Here is a 27,199-nt window from a genome sequence, read left to right as displayed (position 1 = left end):
CACGAGGGCCGGTGTCCCTGCAGGTTTTAGATCTCACCCTGGGTCAACACACCTGAATCACATGATTAGCTCATTACCAGGCCTCTGGAGAACTTCAACACATGTTGAGAAGGTAATTTATCCATTTAAATCAGCTGTGATGGATCAAGGACACATCTAAAACCTGCAGGGACACCGGCCCTCGTGGACTGAGATTGGGGACCCCTGACCTATACCATCCCCCAACTACTCACTCAACATTTCTCCTCTCTGCTGTTTTCCCTGAGTTCTCTGAAAAAAATAAATCCATGTGAGCTTTTCTGTTCTCAAACATTATCTTTGCACTTAAATATTATTTGGACCCACATTTATGTGCTCCATTATAATAGGAATAATACTGTAAGTACTGTTGAGTATGCTTGGTAAAAGTGAACGACATCTAAAGCTGAACTTAATATTGCACCAAGATAACAGACTGGTTACTGGCAAACGGGGCCGGAGTGGTTTACAGTAAAACTGCCTCTCCCTGGTTATCTTGGACCCTAAACTCTCTCGCTGAGCCTAACTGTGATTACCCTCTGCAACAGAAGTGTGACCTGGATAGAAGCTGAGATGAGGGTGAAATTCTGAGTACTAGATTTTGAATTCTAAGTATATGATTCCAAGTGGTTTGGGGGTGAGTTAAAGGGAGTCAGAGACAGCTCACTGGCTTCAACACCAAAAAACTCTTGGCATTAGCCATCACCAGACTTCTGCTGCAGCCATCTGTCAGTTGTGGTGAGTAAAAGTAGGCCTACCTTCACTCAAGTATTGCATGCAAACTGGTTGTTTCACATTTTGAAATTCAATATGTTGCTGTTAGATAAATGAGATTAAACCACCATTGTCCGTGTATAATGCTGCAATCAGCACCAGATACAGAGGGTGAGAATGACGAGGGTATAAGACTGCAGTGACACAAAACGTAGCCTCAAAAGCTATCATACCAGTTATTCTAGCTATCTATCGCATCCAAACACAGGTGAACTAAATCACAGTAACACGGGTGGCAAAAAGAACAAAGGGAGAATGTTAGTAAACAGCAAGCCATATAAGTAAGATACATTTCACAGTAAAACAGGAAGTAACTTAAAGTGAGACAACTCCACACATCCCGGTCAGATGGTGGAGTCAAACTCAGGACCTTCCTGCTGTGAGGCAACAGTAATCCATCGCATTCAAACAACTGTGGGGATGCTGGAGCCCATCCCAGCTATCATAGGGTGAGAGGCGGGGTACACCCTGGACCATTGCAGGGCCAATGCATAAATTTCCACTGTTATACAGATATATGTATTACAAATTACTTGGTTAAACTCTTAAAGACATAAAGGCCTGGATAATCTGTACTTTTCTAGTCCGAAAACAAAACTGAAGTTTTTGGTTCTAAAAGTTTCAGAAACATGTTTTTAATCAAATATTGCCCTGGTTTCCATTACTACCACGAGGAACCCTTTGATCATTTTTTATCACTATATATCCTTTAAAGTTTACTCACATGCACGGCTGTCTTTTTTATATTTGCAACATTGCTAAAACTGGCAACATGACATTTCAGATTGATGCTGAAATATTATATCATGCTTTTGTTAGTTTGGGGCTGGACTGCAGTTCATGACTATCAGGTTCAAAAACCCTAAGTTGATCCAAAAGGAAAACAAGAGTGCTAACGTGGAATAGCGAGATCAGATAGACAGATATACATCCAATATTAGCTTCTCTACATTGCCTTCTGAACAAATGCATAATTTAATCCTTCTCCTCATATACAAAGTCTTGAATTATCAGCCACCTTCCTATCTTAAAGACCTTATAGTACATACTATAGCATCCTAGTAAAACTGTATTTTCAGAGTGCAGGCTTGCTTTGGGTCCCTAGACTTTTCTCCCACGGACAAATTAAGCTTATTCAAGTCATGCCACTTCAGTAAATGCATTCTGAGTTACTCAAGATAATCTAAAAATGTGTTCACCAGATGAGTAAAATTCCCCAGACTTTTGCTCTGACCAGCATGTTTAAAACTCCTGGATTTCCCCCTTTGATGCTAAGAAAGTAATTTGAATATAACAATGCAGACATGTGTATAGGACGAGCACGCATGAATAGATGGGCTCGTGCTGTATTCCCAGAGTCGCAGACTGATGTCAGAGTCTACTGCAGGATTGTTTCTTCGTGTCATGGTTCCCATCACAGGGTCGCCCTCTGCTCTTCCTCAACACAGAGTGGGTGTCATTTACAGTAAGACACCACCTCCTCACCCCACCCTACTTTCCTCCTCTCCACCACCCACCTCTGTGTATCACCCCATCCTTCTTTCAGTCTCTCAGCTAATCTCCTGACTTTTAGAAACTGAGCGTGGGTTTCATTTTAGGGAATGTTTACTCCTCTGTCCTGAAATGGCTGAACCAAAAAAAGCCTGAAATAGTAAGACTGAAACGGAGATTAGATAAACACTGTAGAAGTAGAAGTGCTGCCTTATTGTTTGTGTGGAGAATTTCACAACCCCTCAATTCTTTTTTCCCCCCTAAGAATACCAGCTTACTGTCATTTAGTAATAACACAACCTACGTTTTAGATTTCACTTGTTTTGTTGTATGGGACGCAAGCCGATCTCCTGCAAAAACCCAAATATCATTTCACCAGCTCATCTCCCTGCCCTTGTGTTTCACATATCCCCTGGCAGTTTTTAATAGCTTAGATTGAGATTGCTTCTCACTGTGCTGTGAGCAGCAACTGCAGCAAGACTTTCTCACACTGTATGTTGTCTTTGGCTCCGGCACGCACGGTTCATTTCCTTTTGTCTTCTGCAGCACAACTGCTGCCAATATTCATATGAAATATTTCAAGAAAATGAGCTGCAGCAGAAACAAACCCCCCAACACACACTCACACACACCCCACTAGCACCCCCCACACCTCCCTTCTCTCTCGCTCTTTCTTTCTGCATGGGTGTGTATGCATGTAACACGTGAGTTTGGCCGCCCGGTGCTCTGTATTTGTATTTTCTATGAGGATAATGTACCGGTGGAATTCAAATGTTTGGGCTTAGTCACTTTGTCATCACAAATCGTCCCCTTCACTGCCACATAGCACACTACAGAGAGCGCACTGGTGCAGCACAAACTCAAACATAACCACAAAATAACTCGGAGGAATCCCTTTTCGTCTCCAAATGGATCATTTTCCTTATGTGTACCTAGGCACTGCGTGAACTCATTTCCCTTAAATTTTGTTTCCACGGAAGAAGAAAAATTGAATTTCTGGGCTCATGAAATGTTGTAATTGGTCTATTTCACGGTGAGGATGCCTCTTTCAAGGAAAAAGGCCCATGTGTAGGAGGAGAGGAGAAATGCGGGGATGACAGCATGAGTCATCCCTAAGTGTCCTGGGAGCTGAGTTTTAATAGCTGGTTTACGTAAACCAAATGTTTTTCAGCCATACTCGGCTGTGTGACCCTTGATTGAGAAAAAAGGACGTTACATCAGAAAAGCCCGCTACCCTAGTGTAATCAATATAAAAGAACTTGTATTAATGGAAAAGTTAAACCCCAATCAAGAAAGTTTCACGCAAGCATGCACCCTATAGACCTGTTTCAATGCACCCATTTGGGTTTGTAGTAAAGTGGAAACACAGGTGTTACTAATCACCTTAATCAATGTTCTGTCCCTAAACACAACAGACCCTTAATTAAGGTGATTAGTAACACCTGTGTTTTTCAACTATTACTTGTGAAAATGGCAACTGTGAAAAAGTGTTTCGTACCAATACAGAGTTAGCAGAGAGAAACACCTTAACATTTCTTTGGTGAATAAAAAGGAATTCTTTCCTTGTGCTGTCCTAAGTAACTAAATTAGCCGGCCACCATCTCTTCAAATCACTAAGTAACACAGTATACAGGAAATGTCTGTTGTTTAATCCATACTCTTGCTGAATTAGGGGGGAAAAGGACAAGTTGTTTTTATTGGGTGTGTGTGCTTGACTTTTCATTGACCCAGGTCAGTGGTTTCCTGGAGGCTTCACTGATTGCTTGGCAACTTGAAAGTGAGGAGCTGAAAATTGATTAAACAGACATATGAGTAAATACAAAAGTAAAAGCTAAATACAGGACTGTGCAAAATCTGATTTCTTTACATTTGCCAGACTTTTTTGTTAGTTTCCAAACTGAATCCAAATCCCATTTCTTTAGATGAACCTATGAAAATTGCCAAAGATAACACAATCATACAATAGGCATAAAATTGTATTTTTGCACCAAAATGGTGATTCCCAAAGAGCTATTAGCTTGGCAGTAACTTGGCAAATCTCAGCATGGTGTGCAGTGTGTTCTTAAAAAAGTTGAGGAAACTGGACAAGTGGAAGACAAAAGAAGTGGCACACCCAATGAACAGTATCTGACAATGCTCTCCTTAAGAAATAGGAATAAATCAGCCAAAGACTTGACACAGGACCTGAGTGATACACCTGGAATTTAATTTGATCCAATAACTGTTCGCTGAAGCCTCATCAGAAGATAAGTTACGAATGTCTCTCAAGAAGCCATTCTTAAAGAAGTAAACAGGGAGAAATTAGACAAGAACTAGAATGAAAATCAGTGGCAACAGGTTTGATAGAGTGATAGATACAAATTTTAAATATTTGTTTCAAATTATTGTCAGTATGTACAGATGAGGTCAGGAGAGAGGTACAACAATGAGTGTGGATGCTCGGTCATGGTTTGGGGCTGCATTTCAGCAATTGGTGTTGGGGATTGTGAAAAAACTGAATTATAATTATGATTGCAGAAAGTTTCTGTCAAACCATGAAATACCATCTGGATCGAATTGGCAGCTGCTTTATTTTTCACCATGACAATGACCCCAAACACACTGCACTGCAGTAAAAGTATGCCTCGATAGAAAATCAGACACTACAACACTATCAGTCGTGGATTGGCTTCCCCAGAGCCCAAACCTCAATGTTATTGAAGCAGTATCAACTTGACAGAGGACAGAACGAAAGGCAGCCAGTGTCCTTCAAGAAGCCTGGAGAACTATTCCTGAAAGCTTATTGAAAGAAATGATGTGAAAAATATTGAAGAATAAAGGCGGTCATACCAAATACTAACTGTCAAGTTTGTTAGAATTGTACAAACTCTGTTCTTCCCTTATAACTTGTATTTCCATACATTTGTGCAGGTTTCAATAAATTGATGAGCTATTTGCCATTTTCCTAGCAAAATATTAAAAAATGAGGAGTGTCTTGGGAATTTTGCACACCATTTTTATTCACACAAGGATCCTACCACAGAAACTAGTGCTGTATATCCTTCTTTCATATCACCTCTTCTACACTGGATTTGATCAAAAATCCTCACGTGTGTTTATGTTCCCTTTTCTTGTAACTACTGAGACTGCTGCCATGCAAATGGGATGTTTTTGTTCGTGCATTAACCACAGACGTCTAAAGGTTTGTAGTGGAGGTGACCTTGTTGAAAGTGTGTTTCCGAGGAACAGTTTCCTAATGACTGCTAACCGCAAGGTCCCTAGTACAATTCGGGCTCAAGGCTTTTGTTGAGTGCCATATTGTTTCATGTCTGCATCACCTTTCAATGAATTTCAAATGACAAACCCCAAAGCGTGAATTTTTCCTTTGTCCTTACTTTTAGGAGAAAAGCAGTATCCAAGCTTACCACTCACAGCTCTTACAGTGCCCGTAAATGCTGCAGATAAAGAACAGATATAACCTTAGCTGCAGAGGCGCTAGTGGGCAGATTTTTATTGCCTTTAAAAATATCCTCCTCTTAACTATTCTTTTGGCTGCAATGCGATGTTTTCTCAAAATGCCGAACAGCTGTATTAAATAAAGCAAACCCATGAGTTTCTAAAACTACTCAACATTAAATAATTACCTTTTGCCATTTGTATTTGCATACATTTATTTTTTAGGTTGTAGTTTGTGATGCCAGCTGTTCACATGCTGAATACTCAGAGATTTATTCAGGGTCTGTGGGGTACACTCAATAGTAGCAACCCAAGCTGTTCTAGTTTGTCTACTTATCTCCCCTCCACGTGCGATTTATGTAGAGTCGGTGTCCCCCCACACGAGTCTGACCATCTTAGGGATGGAAAACATTCCCTGTTTCCCGCTGGTGGTTCACTGCCATCTGTAAGAGACACACACTTGCAGAGAGAACCATAAACACACCCCGTGCAAAAAGACACAGAGACACAAATGCACTTTACTTCAGTATTAATGTGATAACTTTATTTTAGGGCATCAAGTATGAATGCATTCTTTGTTTGCAAAAAGAAGAACAGAGAGGAGGTGAGGAGGATGCCTGAGAAGGGGATTGTTACCGCTGATGAAGAAAGAGCAGTAACAGAAAAGAAAACAAAGAGCTGAGGCTTTAAGGCTTTTTTACCTTGTTGTGGCCTTGTTTCCTTGTTTCCAAGCCCTTGTTTCTCACTACTGTGAAAAAAAACTGTAATAATTTATCACTATGCTACCAACTGCAGGAGACTTCATTTAAGTACTATGCATTTAATACATTGGAATAACAAACACATGGCTGAGCCTGATGGGATTGTCAAATACATGATTAAGTTGGGCACAACCTGAAAACAAGGAGCTGGGGTGGAGGTGGGTTGCAAAGCTGCTTGCATATGTAATGCAAGATAAGGTTCCATGTGAGGTTTGCTCACTGGATGTCTAGAAGAGTATCTGCTTAGCTATCAGCTGATGTGGACTAAACATTGAGAGCAGCTGATTTGCAGCTGAGCCTCCTAATGCAGTTACAAACAATAAAACTACAAGAACACATCCTAATCCAGACTTTTGGGAGATTTGTGAATTGTATTGTAAATTACATGAATTAAGTCAGCACCAATCACAAATGGATGAAAGACTGATTTCAGTTTATATAGTAAACTTTTGAGAGAAGGTCTCCCTGAAACTTTGAGACCTCGGTTCAAAATCTGTAGCAGGAGTTCTCTTAAAAAGTGGGGAAAAAGTTGTGAATTAGAGTGTACTATTAATTATGCCTTTTGAGGTCCTATAGAGACCACAGGTCCTCCGGAGCAAAAACAGAAAGTTCAGCATGATAAAGATTTACTGAAACATCCGTCCTGCTGTTTGCTCAATTCCAAGGCTCTGCTTGAAAGACAGGGGAGAAGCGTGAGCTGCTGGCCAAAGCATGAGGGAATGACAGAGGAATGGAAAGCAAAAAGAGACCAACACTGGAGAAGTCGCCTTTTGAAGTTGGCCAACAAAACAGTTTTGATTCAAGTCTCCCACATCTGTCTGCTGCCTCGTGCAAAAATCCTGGAATCCCCCACCCCCTCATCATCACCGTGTCACACACACACACACATACACACACACACACACACACGCATGCGCACAGATTCAATTCCAGTGCAGCCAAGCGGCAGATAAGCATGGCTGCTAACTGAACATGATCATGCACACCCTTGTGAGTCCACCTACACATGCACAGTTAGACAGCACACACACATGCACAGTTGGAGCACACAGACACATGCACAGTTGGATTGCACCCACACACATGCACAGTTGGAGCAGAAGCTAATGACATGAACTGACATTGACCTAGTTTCCAATGGGGCAATGATAAAGAGAGAGTGGAAAGATGAAGATTTGAAAGAGGTTAAGAAACTCCAGGGCATTTTGTGCTCGAGGACAAAGTGTGTTGTGCATGTGTGTGTGCATATGTGTGCGATTCCACTCAGTAAGGCCTGCCAAGCTGCCATGCTAAGCCAGGGTAAAGAGCCTGTGAGCACAGGGAGGTAAAATCTCAGATTGAGGGCTGCTGAGGAGCGAGGCAGTCGCTGTGGGGGTTACGCACACACTCCTCTATTCTGCACAGACCCCAGCCAACAGCAACTCACTGTATACTCATTTAACAGAGACTCGTGGCTCTCCCTCTCTTTCTTTCACAGCACACCCTCACTGGTCCCTGACTTGTGGAAACAGAAAATAGAACCAGGCACAAAAACCCGTCGGTCTCTGTTTTTTTTTGTGCATTTGTTTGCAAATCTCACATGACTCACGTGTCTCCACCTCTGGGCTGCCTCTGGGGGAGCATACATGTAGATTTTGGCATGGCAATAAGTGCTGCAACATGGCCCAGTCAGTGGGCCAAGTCTTGCTTTGCTTCCTTCCAGATCTGAACTCTGTGTGACTCTGATAACATTGAAACGAGGAACAATTTCATGCTCTCGTATTCTGGGCGCTTTTTATGACTTTAATTGTTCCATTAAGGCGCTTCGGGGTCTGGGAATGCTTTGTCATTTGAGCAATGTGTGTGTGTGTGTGTGTGTGTGTGTGTGTGTGTGCAAAGTTAATGCCCTCAGGCTCATCAGCACTCAGGTTTATTCTGCAAAAGGAGTTCAAGTTCAGGCTTTTATATTAATGCTCTGGATCTGAACTAAAACGAGAGAACTTGAAGATTTTTTACAGAAAGTTTGTCATTTCCTTTTTCTGAGGAAACGTCTCGATATCGGTTCAAAGAACACGCTCACACACACACATATCCACTAACAAAGGAAAGCTCAACATGTGCTTACACCATTTAAGGTAAAGTCCCTTTTGTTGGTCGAGCTGAATATTTAAATCACTCTAACAGTAAATTTTCCTGCAAGAGAAAACTCAAAGCCTCATGGGCTCATGTTGCGAGGTGGAGGGAGATCTCATGTCCAAGGGTGTCTGCATCTGTTACTGGGGGTCATGTTCTTAATTAGATGATTGAATAATGAATTACAGCTTGACACAGTGGAGATTTTGTGATGCGTACTGGACATTATTCAATTATTTTAATTATTGGGTTCGAGGGCTGTAAAAGTTATGCGGTGGACCACAACCCTGATTTTTTTATTATTAATTATTAAACCAATTGTTTCCTGGATTAGTTTAATAACTTTTTTGGTCAGTGCAAGTGATAAATTGGTTACTTATCCATTTTGTGACATTATATTCTTTGTCTTTAATGGTCGCTTTTAAGATTTTTGTTGTTGTCTAGTCATCCACAGTGGAAATTATGTATTAAGTGGTTTCCACCAGGACTGGGTCCTCTAGGGTCTTTCTGTGTGGAGTTTGCATGTTCTCCTCGTGTTTGCGTGGGTACTCCAGCTTCCTCCCAGTCCAAAGACATGCAGTTAGTGGAGTTAGGTTAATTGGAAACTGTGTGAGGTGTGAATGTGAGTCCGAATGATTGTCTGTCTCTATGTGTTAGCCCTGTGACAGACTGGCCACCTGTCCAGGGTGTACCCTGCCTCTCGCCCTAAGACAGCTGGGATAGGCTCCTACGACCCTGAAGCGAATGTATGAATGGAAGTCTGGATGGATGTCTCCGTATTAGCATTTAAAACCTCCTGATCATATATCTAGTAAAATGTTGAATGTCCAGCTTTCTTTGTTTTTCTAACTGGAATATCGTCGGTGTCTTTGAAGTCACTTAAAATTACTGCCTTTCACTGAAAGTGCCAAATTTCTTTTTATATCAGAGCAAAAATATGCTTTTATCCTGCTCAAGAGTCGAGGGTTATCTATAGACAAACATTTCCTTTGTTCAAATTATCAACACCAGTCTGATAAATTGACTGTCTTGTACAGTTACACTCCACAGCTTTGCAAGCTGTTCCTGGGACTGAGGGGCCAGAGGTCAAATGGTGACCTCGCAAGTTTGACAACATGTGACCCTCACCAGGCCTCACAAGTCTGAAAGAATGGCATCACACACTAGGTCATTGTTGTTTTTGGTGAGTTGTTCTGGGTGAGGTCCGTGTGACTCAGAGAGAATCCACATGGGCATGAGCGAAGCAGGAAAACCGCATTTCTTGGTTGTAAAATTATTTAATTTCACCCTTGTGACAGCATTCATATTAAAAGATGATTTTTTGTTTGTTTGTTTGGACAGAGATGCATTCAGTCCCTGCCTGTTTACTGACTGTATCAAATGACGCAGATATCATTATTACATTTACCTTCTGCATAAAGTGTTCAGGAAAACACGGGGACAATATTTCAAGTGTGTTCATTTCCTGTTCTTTACCAAGAATTGTGGGAAGTTAAATGGCATGTAGGTTCTGTGATAACATCTGAAAGAGTTATCCGAACAAAAGGCTTCGAGTGTTGCTGTTCTTTAGATACCCTATCAGTGTTTGTCGCTTTTCTGTCGGTTATTGGCAGAGCAGTTTATTTACCCATCAACTGCCAGTTGTTCCTCAGTCTCAGCCTGGCAAACAGTGCTGAAGGTGATTAGTGTGGGTGAGACCCTCCAAGTCTCTCTGAGAGGGCAGCACAGCAGAGCCCCAAACTGTCCACTGCATACTTTGAGCATACAGTCATTTTAATTTTACTACCCCAAAATCTACAAGTGACAGGGTGCTAAAATCTGAGGGAGCCGCGCTGCAGTAGTTGTTATAGGCTGTTTATTACCAGCTATTTTCACAGATTTTTCAGACACATCTGTATGAATATCATTAAAACAGACACTAAGGTTTCACTCTTTGTATTTAGCTCTTGTGAATTTGCTTTATATTGCATATAAGATTAAATGGAGATACAGTTTTAGAAAACTATCCAGATCTATTTGACCAATCAGGGGAAAATGTGCTGGTATAGTATAGGATGAAGAGCTCTTGTAAAGACTAATGGCGCCACCTTGTGGTGTGAAATATCCAGTGAAACATGGATGCGGTGAAACGTCCTTTTTTTTTCTTTCAGTGAAGAAGAAATAATTACCTGATTAGATATTATATGCAAAATTTAAAATAAAATGAAAAATCATAATGACTTTTAAGAAACACACATTTGTGTAAAAATGTTGATTTCTTTATATTTTCAGGGTGGAAAGTAGGTTAATGGATTTATTGAAAGATCTGCAAATATACATGGAAATATAGTACATAAGGTAAAAACTCAGCCTAACCAGTCTTCAGGAATAGTTCTCCAGGCTTCTTGAAAGACATTCAAAGCTCTTCTCTGATATGTAATAATGTGTTAAATAAATACGCTACAGTGTTTTTGATAATGTGATTAATGGTTTGATATTCACACCTTTTGACTAGGATTTGATGTTCTGGGGCTTTCTTAAAAGTTGGGCTTAATTCTGTACACTTTAGTCCAAATCATTTGAGGCCACTTATTTGAAATGCAAGGGAATATTTTTTTTTTCCCTGTTTCTTTTTTATCTATCACTATCAAAAAGCTGGTAGTGTTTAAATTTAGTGAAATAATGAAACAGGGTAAAGCTTCCAAGGCCAAAACTAATCATGTTCAATAAAACAGCCAGAATCTGGAGTGATTAATTTCACCCAAACAACAGGGCTGGTGATTTTTTACTTTTATAGGGACTTTCTGGGAGAACTAATTTCAAGATTCCTGCTTTAAAATTGTTGCACAAAGTTGCATTTACCCTGCTGATCCTAAACATGGAATTTACAAAATAATAATAATACATTTTATTGGCTCTTGCTTTCAAGCTTCACCATGTGAGCTCAGCCCATGAAGTACAGAATAACGACATCTTACAAATTATAGGTATGTTTTTTGCTTCATGTTCTAAGCACTTAAAGTAACTGTACAACACATAGTGGAAGTAGTGGAGCTGGAGTGGCAGTTAAATAATGTTTGTGCTGAAGACTGAAAAAAATATATCCACATATATACTCACTGGACATTTAATTAATGACACCTTGCTGGCTTGAACCTTCATTTACCTTCAAAACTGCTTTAATTCTTCATAGCACAGATTCAACACGGTGCTGGAAACATTCCTCAGGGAGTTTGACCCATATTGACCTGATAGGATGGCACGCAAATATGATTCAAAATCACTATATGTACATGTGGATGTGACAATTTGTCACCTGCATATCCACAATGTGAATCTCCTGTTCCACTACATCCCAACGGTGTTCTATTGGATTCACATCTGGTTCCTGTTGAGGCCATTTGAGTAGAGTGAACTCACTGTCATGTTCAAGAAACCAAGTTGAGATGATTTGAGTTTTGTGACATGGCGCGTCTGGCCATTCTCCTCTGACCTCTGACATGAGAACTAGAATCTCGGTGAGTCAGCAGTTTCTGAAATAATAAGACCAGCCCATCTGGCGAAAATAACCATGCCACATTCAAAGTTACTTAAAATCATCTTTCTTTCCCATTCTGATCCTCAGTTTGAACGTCATCGTCGTCCTGGCAATGTCTACATTCATGATGAAGGGGCTGGTGACTGTATGTGTATAACAACACATAACTATGCAGGGTATCTAAGGTTTTTGTAGTATATGGGAAAAAAAAGAAATTTTCCATACAACCAAGTTATTCAGTTAAATGTTATTGTGAATACAATGACATCTGAATGCTTTTAGCTTTTCTAAATTGAATAACAATGTGGGCAATGTTGTGAGGAACTGTTTATTTTGTGGTACAATCCCTAGTCACTCTAAGCTAATTCCATTAGTTTGATACCTTTTTGTTGTGGCGTGAATTGACTGGAATCCTTGGATGGACTGCAACACGATTTCAAAACAAAGTTCTGTTTTTGTGGTTAGAGGTTTAACGACAAATAAATCACCGACAAAATCCGATTTAATCACTTCTGTAAAAGACCCAAAGATGTGTTTAACCACATGTAATGTGGACCTAGATGGGGCTTCTAGATACAAAGACCACTGCAGTTTCGTATTCAGTATGCAACAAACAAGTGGGATGAAAAGTTATTTTTCTCAAGTTAATCATGGAAAGTGGGAACAAAAACAAAAGAAAATCAAAACTAATGAACACGAGACAAATATAGCATGTAGAAAAGGATTTGGAAAGCCTGCCAACATTCTGGTTATTTCCTGCCAACACCAGAGACTGTGTTGAGACACTGAGTAAATAATAGCAAACTGCCTGAGAGCGAGACAGGATGTTCTGCAGGCCAAAGGCTGTTCTCAATACAGGCACAAGCAGTGACTTGAGAGTTTACTCAAACAAAAAACAAAACACACAGTAAATAATATAATGGGCAAATAATGTAAAATTGTCCCAACAGTTTGGAAAAATGATCACAGCTCACTGGAAATGATGTCCAGGGGTGCTCTTCTCTTGAGGCAGCTGAAAGTGTTTAAAGGTTTAAAAGTTCGTCTTCTTCTTTTTGTTGTTTCTAGGCCTCTCTGTGTTTCATCTCAAAAACCACTGCTAATTCAAGACCATGCATCTGGCAGTCTGTGAATGTTTGTGTGTTTGCAGGATCGGCTGTTTCAGGCACAGCTCGCTGCTTCCAGAAACAATGGGCATCTGATTCTCCATGTGGAATCGCACCAGGTGGCCAACACTCAGAAACACCTGATCACGGGTCCGCACCTGGTCAATAAATGGAAAATATGCTTAAAAGTTGCTTTCTTTCTCTTCTTTAAACGATATTTGAATTCCACCAGCAGAGCTGTACCTGTCCATGTGGATCAACCAGCAGTAGGTGTCGCACAGTAGCTCCCTCCATACCGCTGAGTACATACTGACCAGCGGCAGAGCTGCTCTCTCTGACCAGGAAATCTCCACTACAGGTGAGAAGCGACTCCGCCTGCTCTCTTCCTAACCTGGGTTGAAACAAACAAAATTCCATGGGAGAGAATGACCTTGGAATTAGCGGCATTTTGATGCATCACTTATAGTCAAACAGATATTGATTACCAACCTGCCGTGGAACCATCCTTCTTCCTGGATCAGCTTCTGGACCCGCGTCTCAGTGAGCAGAGAGCGTTGTTCAGTATTGACCTCAGACTGCTCTAAATCTGATGGAGATTAGATAGAGGAAGAAAATAACATTTGAAAAGCAACAGCTTTAAACCCCAATTGAAGCACTGCTCACTTTATTTGATTTTTAATAACCAAGTTAAAGTAAAGTACAGTTTCCTCTGAATCATAGAGGCATAGAAGTCGTAATTGTACTTGAGGGACACACATGCATTATATGGACAAACTCGAAACTGTACTTGGATAACGCAGTTGATTTTCACCTGCAGGTGGAGCTGGAGTCTCATCTGTGATGGAGCAGTTCTCATACAGGGAAACAGGCCGAGAGAAACAGACCTGCAATGGCACACCATGAGTCATACACACCAGACACATATTGTTGGCTGTGCACGTTTGAACGTCTGTGTGTGTTTAGGGGCAACTGCGCTGGTAACATTTTAGAGATGAGCAGTCATGACAGGAAATTATCATCTGGTAATTCTGGGAAGTGAAGAAAACTTGTGAGGTGATGTTTGGTGAGAAGTAGCTCAAGTGTTTCTCATCTGGGATCAACATTTGTGCTCAATAACAAGACCATAAAATGTGTTAGTGCACTGTGTGCCTGCTTCTATCATATTTAATTAAAACAACATCATTTCTAAATTTCTTCACAAAAAAACACATGTTTTGGCTGTCATTTAAAAATGACCTGAAAAGCATTTCAGCATTACAGCGATTACTGCAAAGTAGTCAAATTCAGCCTGCGTAAATCCAGCTTATCTGTTGGCTAAATGCTAAGACTTTTAGCCAATGCTAAGTTTGTGAACTTAGTCCATAGATGTGATTATAGTCTACAATACATCCTATACAATATAAGTTTAAATAATGCAGTCTCATGCATTGCAACAAAATTATGTTTCAAATTGTAATGTGACAAGCTATCACATAAAACTATCAAAAACTAATCTGTATTCATGCTAGTCGACCACTTTAAAAATGCTGAAAAGCACCGAGAGATGTGGTTTAAAGCTTTTAAAAGAACATTGGGGACTTTTTCTTTCTGAACAAATTGTCTTCAAGGTCCTGTACCTATATACACAAACTCAAGTAAATTATTAGTGCTTTGTTGTTACAGGTAAGTCTTACCCTGTTAATGTTAGCATCTTCTTTGCTCTCCTCTTCTGTGACCTGAAAGTCTTTTATTCCACCTGGGTCTCCTGGGGTCACGTTGTAGTAGTCACGGTGTTCACTGAATTCTCCTTCCCGCTTTGCCTTTTGGTTTATTATTATCTCTTCTGGGCACCATTTGTGACAGATTCTCAGTGCCGGTCTGAATACACACATAATGTTGAGGTATTGGAAGAAGGATGGAAGGAAGGAAAAGATAGATACATTTTAATATCAGATAAAGATAGTCTGATTTGCCTGATATGTCTTCCCTTGGTAAGCCATGAATTAACTGTCACATTTTTTGGAAACCTGGGTTCAGTTTCACTTGCCCAGGCCTGATTACCGCCAGACCTGCTGAATCAGCAAATCACCTAAATAGAACCTGTCTGACAAAGTGAAACAGGCTAAAAGATCTCAAAAACAACTGATAAACAAACTAATTTACATCTATCAGGGTGAGACAGTGAGAGCCATTATCCACAAATGGAGAAAAGCAGTGGTGAACCTTCCCAGGAGTGGAAGGCACACAGGCTCATCTCGCATTTGCCAATTAGCATCTTGATGACCCCCAAGACTTTTGGAAAAATATTCTGTGGACCGATGAGATAAAAGCTGAACTTTTTGGAAGGTTTGTGCCCCAAACATGTCAGGGGTAGTGTGGTGGTCTAAGGCTGCGTTGCTGCTTCAGGAGGACTTGCTGAAACTGATGGAACCATGAATTCTGCTCTCTAGCAGAAATTCTAGAAGGAGAACTTTTGGACATCAGTTTGTGCCCTGAAGCTTAATGAAGCTTTGGTTTTTTCAACAGACCATGAAGTCCACCTCCGAATGGTTCAAAAAAATATTGATGGGTTATTCAAAGTCTGGACTTTCATTAGGCCAAAATTATCTGATTGAGATACTTAAGCATAAATCATGCTCGTTTAACATGAACAGTATGTCTGAATTAAAACAATTCTTCTAAGAAGAGTGGGCCAAAATTCCTCCACACCTCAGTTATTCCAGTTATCATGAGTGCTTGATTGCAGTTCTTGTCGCCAAAGGTGGCACAACCTGTTATTAGATTTAGAGGGCAATTACTTTTTCACAAAGGCCCAGTAGGTTCGGATAGCTTTTAGCCCTAATAAACCAAAATTATAATTTAAAAACTGCATTTTGTATTTATTATGGTTCTCTGTCTCATATTAAAATTTATTTGTTGATCTGGAGCATTTAAATGTAACAAATATGCAAACATTAGGAAGGGGGCCAATACTTATGGCACTATATACAATCATACATATATATTCAGCTATACTTATATGTACATATGAATTCACTCAGAGTCACTGACATGATAATAATAATAATAACAATAATAATAATGACAATAATAATAACAACAACAATAATAATAATAATAATAATAATAATGTATACTTTATTGATCCCCGTGGGGAAATTCCTCTCTGCATTTAACCCATTCACTCTGTGAAGCAGTGGGCAGCCATTGGGCGCCCGGGGAGCGGTGTGTAGGGACGGTACCTTGCTCAGGGGTACCTCAGGGTAGCCGTTCAGTGGATTTCGAACCCCTGACCCTCCGATCACTGCATAATATTGTTTCTATATTTAATCGCAAATCCATTATATACTATAATATTTATGTATATATACACACATGCATATATATATATATATATATATTTATTCACATATATACATGCAAGAGCTATAACCTGGAACTGGTGGACAGGACCGATGGTGTCTGGCTGAGAAGGTGGCGGAAGCGCGTCTCAAAGGCCTGACCGATGCTGTTGATAACCTCGGTGGCTTGACCCTCGGGACACTCCAGGATGTGACAGGCTGCCATAGAGAGCAAAAGTCAAACATTACTTTCATAACAATCAGTAAATTGAAATTTGAGTGTAAGGCCAGCTCAAAGCAAACTCTCTCTCATACCTCTGTCATTGGCAAGGTCTTTAGCTACATAAGCAATGTAATCTGCCATGTCCTGTAAACAAATTGAGAGAAAAAAAAAACAATAAAAGGCATGATTATAAATTATAAATGGAAAAAATGACTCAATAGACTTTTTCCATGTGGAAAGCTCTGTTTCAATTTATATTTTCACTTCATTTTCAGCTAATGCTCATCCACGTGTATGCTTCGTCGGAAGAGTTCAGCCTAACACAAGAGCACAGTAAGCTGAATATGGTTCAACATAAAGCTTCTGTGTCAGACTGAATTTAATTCCCCCTTACTATCTTTCATGTGCCCAAGCCAGCTGAGCAGAGGCTTAGAGCACACTACAAGATTAGTATGGCTAATTAATTAAAAACAGTGAGCTATAATCCCATCCACAGCTTTGCTGCTGTTGTCTCTCCCAGAGAGTAACTACCTTCTTATTTTCTCTCATCTTTAGTCGGTGTATATTTCTGCACATGATTTGTAGTGAATCTTTGTTTGAACTAAAAGGCCAACCAAAATACAGTTTGACCTAGACAGCAGCTAATAACCACATGCCCTACAGACAGATGTGCATTGATCTTTATGTTCATTACACACATTTTTAGGGCACAGGAAATTTTCACTCAGGCCAAATAACCTGAATCCTGTCATGTGGAAATATGTGCGCACAGAGGGAAACAAATTAAGAAGAATAGACCTGAGTAATTAGTCTGATAAGCACTTGGCAAGGTGTAAAGATGATGAAAGCAGTTCGCTCTGACGAGTGTATAAGTCACAGGAAAGGATTTCATGATTTGTTGCTTTTAGCAATTAATTATCAGAAGAATTACATTCAAGAGTTTTACAATGAGCCAAATTAAGGGTAAAACTGTAAACAGACACATTTATTAAATGACTCCGACTTGAAAGAGTAATCCTTTATATCCTTTATATAGTACCAACAAGCTTTAAACACTTAAGGAGGTGGTTCTCAAACTTTTCTGGCATGCCTCATTTCTGAAACAGGCAAAACGTTCACGTCACACACTCCCAAGAATGAAGAATCCAAATTAAATTTAACAAAATAAAGGTCAGTATACCCCCAGCACACTCTGAATGCTGGGGATATTATACTGTTGAATATCAGTTCTTTGCATAAATCATATTCATTAAATTTAATCACAAGGGAATGTTTAGACATTTTTTGCCAAAGTCTGAAGTTTCATTTGTAGCATGCTTTCAGATCCTGACCTTGTACCACTAATTAAAAGAGCAGAATGATCAAGAGTTGAGGCAGGAAATGATTTAATCCTCCATAAATGGTAGTAGACCATGCAATAATCAGACTAAATCAAATTACTCACTGTGTGTGTGATTGTGCTCTTGCTACCCTGTTTGTGTCCCTATCTGATCATCAACGTGTACAAAGGGAAAGATTTGAGAATATGAACATACTGAATCTCCACCGGAGGCAAATGAAATGGTCTGCATGGGGTGGTGGGCAATCTTCTGTGAAAGAGAAAAGAGGAAATGATACAATAGCAGAAAGGTTTGCGGTCAATAAACCTGACACGAGGCTGTTATGATGGGGTTTAACATGCTGAGGCTGTCACCTGTAAGGAGGAGGCAGCGATTAGAGTCATACTGTCGGTGGAGACAGTGAGGATGATCCTGCTTCCAGAAAACTGCAGGTTGGTTTGACCCAGAACAGAAGACAGTCCCTTGCAAACAGGCTAATGATGACAAAAACCACTGTTATTCCAGCTGAATGTTCCAGAAAGAGAGCGTGCGTGAGTATGAGTGTGTGCCTGTCTGTGTACACAAGCCTTACCCTTTTAGTTTTCACTGCTGTTTTGAGCAATGTCCTCGCACAAAGTCTGCTGATTGCCTCTCTGCACACACAAACACATAGACACAGATCAGCATGTACATAAGCACATGCACACAGTAACACAGAGATACCTTTGTATGTGATCCGGTGTGCCCTGCTGACATGTGATGTGCATGTGAGAGGAAGAAAACTACACTGCAGAAAGCACATATATATGCACTGCTGCTGAAAGAATGTAACCAAATATACCTACTCAAATGCAATACTTTATTACTTTAGTTTTGGAGTACATGTAGTACACACAACAAAAAAAACCATATTACACAAAAGGTATCCTTTTATCTGCACGTCATTGTGAGAAAAAAGTATTTGATTCAAAAGCCAAACATGACTTAGTACTTGGTGGAGAAACCCTTGTTGGCATGCACACTGATAAGACATTTCTTGTAGTTGGTCACTAAGTTTGCACACACGCTCAGCATTTCTCTTCCCCCGATCTCAGCACTTTCTCCCAGGCCTTCTCTGAATCGTTTAAATGGTCACTTAATACGAGCCTGTTCATGTGGCTTGTTGACCATGTGCTGCAAGACTTCAATCCATTACACAGCATAACGCAGTGTGTTCCTAACAGTGTTCTTGGTGACTGTGGTCCCAAGTGTCTTAGGATCATTAACAAGCTCCTCCAGTGTAGTTTTAAGCTGATTCTGCAGCTTTCTCAGGAGCAGCACTGGGAGGAAAGATAGAAGTGAAAAAGGCAAAGGAAAAGGCTTATAGTGAGTTGTATGCAAGATTCGAAAAGGACTTGCATAAATTGGCAGAGGCAGAGAGATGGAGCTGGAAAGGATGTGCAGCAGGTTGGACAGCGAGACAGTGGTGAGGTGTGCAGCTGGAGTGAAAAACGGGTTCAAGGTTGGGATGGAATTACATCAGGGATCAGCTCCGAGACCTGAGGTTGCAGTGATGATGCACAGGTTGACAGATGAGGTCAGGCAGGAGTCTCTGTGGACTATACTGTTTCCAGACAACATTGTGATGTGTATTGAGGGTAGATGGCAGGTATAGTGGATATACTGGATATTGAAGATAGAGCTGCAGGTAGGAGGAAAAGAGGAAGACCACAGAGAAGTTTCAGGGATGTAGTGAAGGAGGACATGCAGATTGGTATGACAAAGGAGGATGGAGGGTGAGATGGAGGCAGGTGATCTGCGCTCCATCTTAAATGAGCTTTGGCTCAAAGACGGTACAGTAGCGGCCTTTATGGATTTTTTTTTTTTTTATAACTGCTTTTGTTTGTTTCTTAGTTTGTTTTTAATTGTATGGCATATTTTCAATTTGCATTTGTGGACCAGGACACAAACTGTCTACACTAGCAGTGAGTTTCAGCTGCCCACACATGGATTTCCACTATAAAATCTGTGTATTGTCTATTTTTAAAAAAATGTCTATTTTTAATGCAGTGTTGCCTGAGGTCTTGAAGATCACACCCTTTCAATATTGGTTTTTGGCCGTGTCCTTCGCTAACGTCTCTCTGGATTCTTGGAATCCTTTAATGATATGATGAAATCTTCCAATTCTTTGCAATTTTGCATTTAGAAACATTATTAAATTGTTGCGCTGCTTCCCAGTGCCCACATGGTCTTTTACAGAGTTACGAAATCCTCCTCATCTTTATTTTTAAGAAATATAACTAGTTACAAGATGGTGTTTTTGTTAATTTCCTTTTGTTTTAGCTTTTTACAAATTCAGTTTTCTTGTAACTTATAAGCTCATAATATTTAAATCCTTCTTTTAAGGATAACTTGCAATAATCACTGTAGTGAAGAAAAAATTACAGAAAAAAAATATGAGTAGCTGATCACAAACTTCCATGTGCACTGTTAAAGCAGTAACACTTCAAAATATTCCTCGTATGTTTCTTTTTCATCAAGTCAATCCGAGCTGAGATTGTATCTCTGAGGCTTGGGTCAGCGAGGGCAAAGAAAAAAGCACCCCCACGCGCACGAATGGAACAGCCCACTACCTAGGAAGCAATGCTGATTTCCAGGAAGACCTTTTTTCTTCTTGAAAACACATTGTATGAATTGGATTGAGGTCTGTCTCCCTCTCTCTCTTTTAATAAGACTGAGGGATCATTAGGAGGAAATTCATCTAATTGGATTTTCTGCTCCATCATTCAACAGCGCTGCTGTAAACAGAGAGGGCTGTGTTATGGCATCCTGCACTAGGATTTCAATATCAAATGATGAGGAGAAAGCCCCGTTTATGAAATATTATACATTTAATTTGATTTCCCTCTTTGAAACATTTTTGAAATAAGCTACACATGGTTAGCTTGGCAAATATATGTTAGATGAGTTCAGGATAAAGCAATTTTGCTCGCTTTTTTCCTCATCTGTGTGCAAGCGAAACAACAACTAATCCATAAATGGCATTCCCCTGCAGTCAGATTGATTATGTTGCATGTATTATGCATTCATGTATTATATCATTAGATGTATATATTCATATTTGTGTTTGTTTGTGTTTGTTAGAAAGGGGTGCAGAGAGGACCTCCTACCGTGTAACTTGCATTCTTGTATCAAAGTCAAGGGTTCTCATGGACTGGGTCACTTCCACACTACCCATGTACTAGAAAAACACACAGAAAAAAAACAGTGGCAAAATATATTATAATAATAATTGTAGTAATAAAAGTCTCAGGGACCTCCAACAGAGTCGTGAGGACTCTGAGGTGGGCACTTTCAACAACAATTAAAATATAGGAAAGAAACACAACACATTTCTCTTACAGGAGTCTGGTCACTTTTCATGAATTTTCTGTTATTGCATCCTCACTTTTAGTTTTTATGATGGAAGAAAATGATTCTGCAGAAAAGGTGAAAAGTTCATGAGCTGATTTGCGGCAGACAACATAGATTTACACGTAGATGTTCACAAATCATGAGTCAAGAGGAGTGGAAATAACTGGGCCTTCTAGAAGGTTCTAGAAAGCCGATAGAGAGAGAAAGTGGTTTTATGCATTGCTGTGTTTAAGTCATTTAAGTCCCATACATGTGCATCCATGTGCATCCATGTGCATTCTTAGAGTTTTTGGGATGGGAATGGGAATTTTGTTTAAAAAATGTGTGATAGAACACGTGAGACAGGATGGAAATGCTAGTTTGAAAACAATCAATAAATTAGATACACAGAGCAGAATTTTAAAGTTCATATCCAAATTATGTCATTGTTTTCTTGAAATCAGTTTAACTTCTTAAGGAATGTATTCTGAAACACATTGGAGTTGTTTTTGTTTGTCTGTTGGTTATATATGGCCATGCTATCAAAATAAAGGTATTTTAGTTATTCAAAAGAAAGTACCCCAGGGTTCTTTAAGTGATGCTTAAAGAGCTTTCATGGGACACTGAAAAACTAACTCCACCTTTACTGCTCCCACTGGAGTTAAGAAGGTAAGCAGGTGGTGCTAATCAACGATTAAATAATCGTCAGGAAGTGTGACAACCTCTATAAAACCAGACATTTTGGTAGTTTGCTGGTCTGGAGTATTCAGCCATGTTAACACTATGCCACAGTTTGTCCAGGGAGTGGATGTCCAGGCAAATCTAAGAGCTACATCTCAGGTTCTACAGATCTTAGGATGTGAAATGTTAAAGTTCATGACAGTACAATTAGAAAAGGACTGAGCAAGTTTGTTTTGAGTGATTGCCAAGAGAAAGCCTCTTCTCTAAAAATAACATGGCAGTGTGGCTTAGGTTTGCAAAGTTCCATCTGCAAAAGCCGCAAGACATTAGGGACAATGTCCTTTGGCCAGACAAGTCCAAAGCAGAAATGTGTGGCCATGATGGACAATGATTGTCATAAACCAAACACAGCATATCAGCAAACACAGCTCATGCCTACTGTCAAGCACAGCTGTGGAGGGGTGAAGATTTGGGCTTGTTTTGTAGCCAAAGTACCTGGACACCTTGCAGTCACTGAGTCAACCATAAACTCCTCTGTATAGCAACGTATTTAGGAGTCAAATATGAGGCCATCTGTGCAACAGCGAAAGTTTGTACAAAATTGGGTCAAGTAACGGAACAATAATCTCAAGGACAGCAGCAAATCTACAAGAGAATTGCTGAAAAAGACTAAAAGTGTTGCAACTACCCAAAGTCCAGAATGCAACACAACAGAAAATGCTGTAGTGGAAACTTAAGAGAGCTGTGCATGAACGAATGCCAACAAACTTCAATGAACTGAAGCAACCTTACGAAGAGGAGTGGGTCAAAATCCTTCCACAACAAAGTGAAAGACTGATAAAATCATACAAAACAAGAAGACCTGTGAAAGCATAAACCTCCGCTAAGGCAGCTCACTCTCTGTGCAGTATTTACTTTAAAGGGAATACTGTTGTACTTTGTGTATATTTATTTTTGTTCTGTTCTTAGTTTAAGAAGTTTGTAGTTTCTTCCATTTTAAAGGGAATTTTTCTTCCTGTACTTGCTTGTTGTTGAAATTTTCTCTGTATTATTGTAGGGTCTTTACCTTACAAATAACATTATAAATAACATTTAAAAATTAAAACTGAATGACAGGCACACAGTCCTTGGTGGAGGTAGTGATTACTTTGAGTTATTGCTGCCCAAAACTAACCTTTTAAATCTTTGTAGCAAATTTTGACTGGAATACCCAAGAAATAAGTAAGTCTCAAGTTTACAAAAGCAAAAGCAAGCTGGCAGTTTTAAGCAAAGCAAGTGAGCAGAAAGTAAAAGCTGTGAGGACAGTACTACATTTTAATGTGCAACCTGTCAGCAGATTCTAACCATGCGACAAGTAGCTAGTACAATCTTTACAGTTTTGCTTTAGCTTATTAGAATGCCAGACAACTCAGAGTTGAGGTAAATGTTGACATGCATCTGACTGTAACTGAATTTATCAGACTATATAGACGTGAGGAAGACAGAGAAGCTACCAGGCAATATTCAGGCCATGTGCTCAAATACACTATGACGAGTCCCACTTCTACTGGCCAGGAAATTCAATATCGCAAACCTCATAGGCTGGAGGCAGGATGAGTAAGTCCATTGATAAAAACCAGACTTAAATCAATATGTGTATACATGGGTGGGGTGAGCGGGCAGAAGAAATATATGTGTGTGCTTGTTTATAGAGGTCAATCAGACAGTCCATTCTCATTTCCACCAGTGGTCAGCTCACAGGCCTGTGTGGACACACCTCTGCCATCGGGACAAGATGGGTCCTGCTCTAGGACAGCATGCTGATACTAGATATATTCACACACATGCACTCACACACATAACAGGACTGAACTAGAGGGAAGCAGAGAGCTAGGATGAGTCACTACTGCCTACATAGGAGGCTCTAACTGAGGAGGGGAGTGACTGTGAGTGTGACGGTGTGGATAGAGCAGAGAGTGTATGCATATGTGTATTTTCTATGTTCACGTGTCTGTATTTATTTTGGCCCTGGCAGCAAGTAAACAGTAATTTAACACTGCTGAAATCTGGCATATCTTTAGGTTATGAGGACTTTGTTCCACAGTGCAGAGAAAAGGAGCTTACGCAGCATTTTGGTAGTTTCTACACACAAAGAATTTTACACACATTAACAAAATGAAGAATATGAATTACTTGGGCAAGTAAACTTTTGGTTTACTCTATCTGATCATGTACATGTGCAGGGTCAGGTACCTTGATGTGATGGTGAACTGCACTGCTTCCTGTCCCCACCACTGTACGATCACCTTTTGCAGAGGAAATCTTCACACAGCACAGACCCCCTCTGTGATGTGAGCAGGGAGGATATCCAGGGGTCCAAGGAAGGCTTGCCATCCGATGTAGGGTGATAGGTCTTTTTGTGCAGAGCAAAGCAGGGTGAATTAGATTTTGGCCTGTGGATAGGGGAGCGTTGAGGGAAGGGTGAGTGCAAAATCTCTCATTACTTCCTGAACCCCACTCTGTTCTGGACAAGGGTTTGTCAGTAGGGGCACTGATGCTTCTGCCTCTGGCTGTGTCTGTCTGTCCTTTTAGGCCTTGCCGGGAAATAGGGCTTTGCAGTCGGATGTTGGCCATGCGGGGGATGAAATCCCTCAGGGTGGATGGTCCGTGGTGTGTAGTTATCCCAGGTCCCAGCTGACTGAATTCAGAGTCTAAGCAAAGGTCCTGCTTCAGGGGCAACATTCTCTGGGGGTTCTCCTCCAGAGATGTTGGAGAATCGTTGCGCAGTCGACTGTATTTAGTACGCTTCAGCATACCTGTAGAAGATGAAAAAGAAAGTGTCAGAATCAAATCAGCCGCACTGTGATTTTCATTGTACTGATTAAGTGACCTGCCTGGTAGGAGTCCCGTCTGTGATTTGAACCTGGATAAGGTTTGCTCTCTCATAATCAGGAAACAGAGCAAAGGAGAACACTGAAATAAATGTTAAAAAAAAATGAAAAGGGAAAACTTGAAAATTCAGGTCACCGTTAAGGAGGTTTAACTAAAGATTTTGGTAAAAGGAGATGAAGAAATAACATCAGGTTTCAGGACCGTCTGAAAACTATCTTTGTGTCGGGTGCTCTCTGTCGTCAGATCATTTAAAGGGAATCCTGCTGCGCAGATTCAACTCACCACTGTAGGACTCTGGGATGTCCTGTTAAGTCTACAGTCCAGTCTGCTCCACTCTAGTCATGCAGAGTACAGCCCCATCCTACTGATCCACACACTTTCTCAGTCAGTTGCCAGGCTCCCAGCTTCACCTTCACATCAACTTTCCTCCCCTCTGTCTTTTCTTTCTGAGGCGCAGCAGGATTGTGCAGCGTGTATGAATGAACTTTCTCTTTTTTTTATGAATGAGACCTCGCTCACTTCCTCTGTCTCTCTCATGACGCTGCATGCAGATGAATGTGTGAATGGAGCAGAGGAGAGATTGACAGACGGCCCCCAAGGCTCTCTTTCTCCTCCCTCACCCATAAACTACCATCCAATCACAGGCAGGCTGGGTGACTCATGCTGTGCATACACACACACACACACACACACACATTCACACTCAGTATTACACTGAAGCTGTGCTCCATTCCTTTCTTCTAACATGACTTCCACCTTAGAGATGTTTTATAAATAAATTATCATTAATTTGGCTTACTTGTCTCTTTGGAAAATAACATTTTATCACTGGTACCGTGACTGACATGATTTACACAATAAAATGTACCCTTATAGTGGCTGTATTGTTCAAATTAACACACAGGAGGAAGAGGATTTAACTCAAGCATTTGCATTTCCCTTTGATCCCGATCAGAACAATATTCCAGGCGCCATTTAAACAGTGTTTTACATACTGGTATTATCCCTGATTGAAAGATTGTCTTTCAGATTGCAGCGGTGCCTCCATACTCTCAAATTCCACAGTAAAAGCATTTTAAACCATGGAGCTTTACCATTTTCCATAAAATAATAATTACACACCACTAGCTATTGTCAAAGAGTATGCAATATTGAAATCTGAGTGATGTCTATGGCAGAGTTTTGTCCCTTCCTAGTGGCCGTTTATTAAAACTACAATCTATATGATGTTGCTACCACTTTTTTCAGTAATCAGCTGGTCTGTTAACTATAAACTCAGGAGCTGTTTTGTTTGGTAGCTCTGTTCAACTGCACATTTACGTCAACCACCACGCTGCAGCAAATCAGTGCAGCTCTAGGGTTTGGAGAGAAAGGGAAAATACCCAGCGAGCCGCTGTTCTGTGGGAGAAAATACTTATTTATGTCAGAAGAGAATGGCCAGACTGCTTTGGGCTGACAGTAATTCAAATTACTACTCATTACAAACAAGGTTTGCAGAAGAGCATCTCTGAATGCACAACACATTGAACCCTGAAGCAGCAGAAGAGCACACCACATGCAGCTTTCGTCAGCTAAGAACAGGAAACTGCAGCTACAAGTTACACAGGCTCACCGAATTTTGACAATACAAGATGGGAAAAATGTTGCCTTCTCTCATGAGTCAGTTTCTTGCATCAACAGTTTAAGCTGGCGGTGGTCTAATGTTTTGTTTTAGGTATCATTGAAACACAACAGTCTATTTGCTTGTTTCTGCTAACATGTCCATCCCTTTATGACCACAAGACCAAAATCACTGGGGAATATTTACAGCACCTTAAATATCTGCCCCCCCAAAAAAGGGAACTCTGAAGGTGCAACTAATGAAGTGTCCAGCCATTCTTAATTCAAATGTTGCTTTGTTTAAAAAATAAGATTCCTTTTCACAAAAGTCAGAGACTGAAGACAGAATGTTTGACTCTTTTCTTTGCAAAGTAACAGAAATAATGTATTATGAAACTCATAGCGGATTAATTCTCTGTTGTTCCGTTTCATCTCTTGTGCAGTGTTTTCATTTAGGTAATTCATTTTAACTTTTAACTTGTTCATCTAATCTAATTTTTAGACTTTTTCATCTTTTATTGGTTTAAAACTTATTGTTTGGTTCTTTAACCTTGTTATTGTGATCATTTTTCTTTCTTTGTGGGGATCTTCAGGCTGCATGCG

At 40.2% G+C, this 27,199-nt stretch overlaps 1 protein-coding gene across 4 annotated transcripts; it reads right to left on the bottom strand.

Annotated features, from left to right (window-relative positions):
* Window positions 1-12,422: 12,422 nt before the first annotated feature.
* On the bottom strand, window positions 12,423-25,601 carry LOC100701320 (SHC-transforming protein 1). Of its 4 annotated transcripts, none has more exons than XM_005461583.4 (14): window positions 25,280-25,601; window positions 25,000-25,078; window positions 24,359-24,921; window positions 21,223-21,293; window positions 18,666-18,726; window positions 18,448-18,567; window positions 18,290-18,343; window positions 16,847-16,898; window positions 16,624-16,750; window positions 14,885-15,068; window positions 14,023-14,095; window positions 13,701-13,797; window positions 13,455-13,602; window positions 12,423-13,369 (listed from the first exon to the last, which is right to left on the bottom strand). In XM_005461583.4, the coding sequence occupies exons 2-14, from the start codon at window positions 25,049-25,051 to the stop codon at window positions 13,205-13,207; spliced, it is 1,767 nt and encodes a 588-aa protein (XP_005461640.1). In that variant the 5' UTR covers window positions 25,052-25,078; window positions 25,280-25,601; the 3' UTR covers window positions 12,423-13,204. The 4 variants fall into 4 exon arrangements, with proteins under 4 accessions (XP_005461640.1, XP_025760452.1, XP_005461641.1 ...); XM_025904667.1 differs by having other exon boundaries at window positions 25,000-25,046; XM_005461584.4 differs by lacking the exon at window positions 25,000-25,078.
* Window positions 25,602-27,199: the final 1,598 nt, after the last annotated feature.

Source organism: Oreochromis niloticus, linkage group LG1, assembly GCF_001858045.2.
Source record: "Oreochromis niloticus isolate F11D_XX linkage group LG1, O_niloticus_UMD_NMBU, whole genome shotgun sequence".
Lineage (NCBI taxonomy): Eukaryota > Metazoa > Chordata > Actinopteri > Cichliformes > Cichlidae > Oreochromis > Oreochromis niloticus.
The sequence above is the reverse complement of the archived record's forward strand: the minus strand, read 5'-3'. Positions and strand labels throughout refer to the sequence as shown.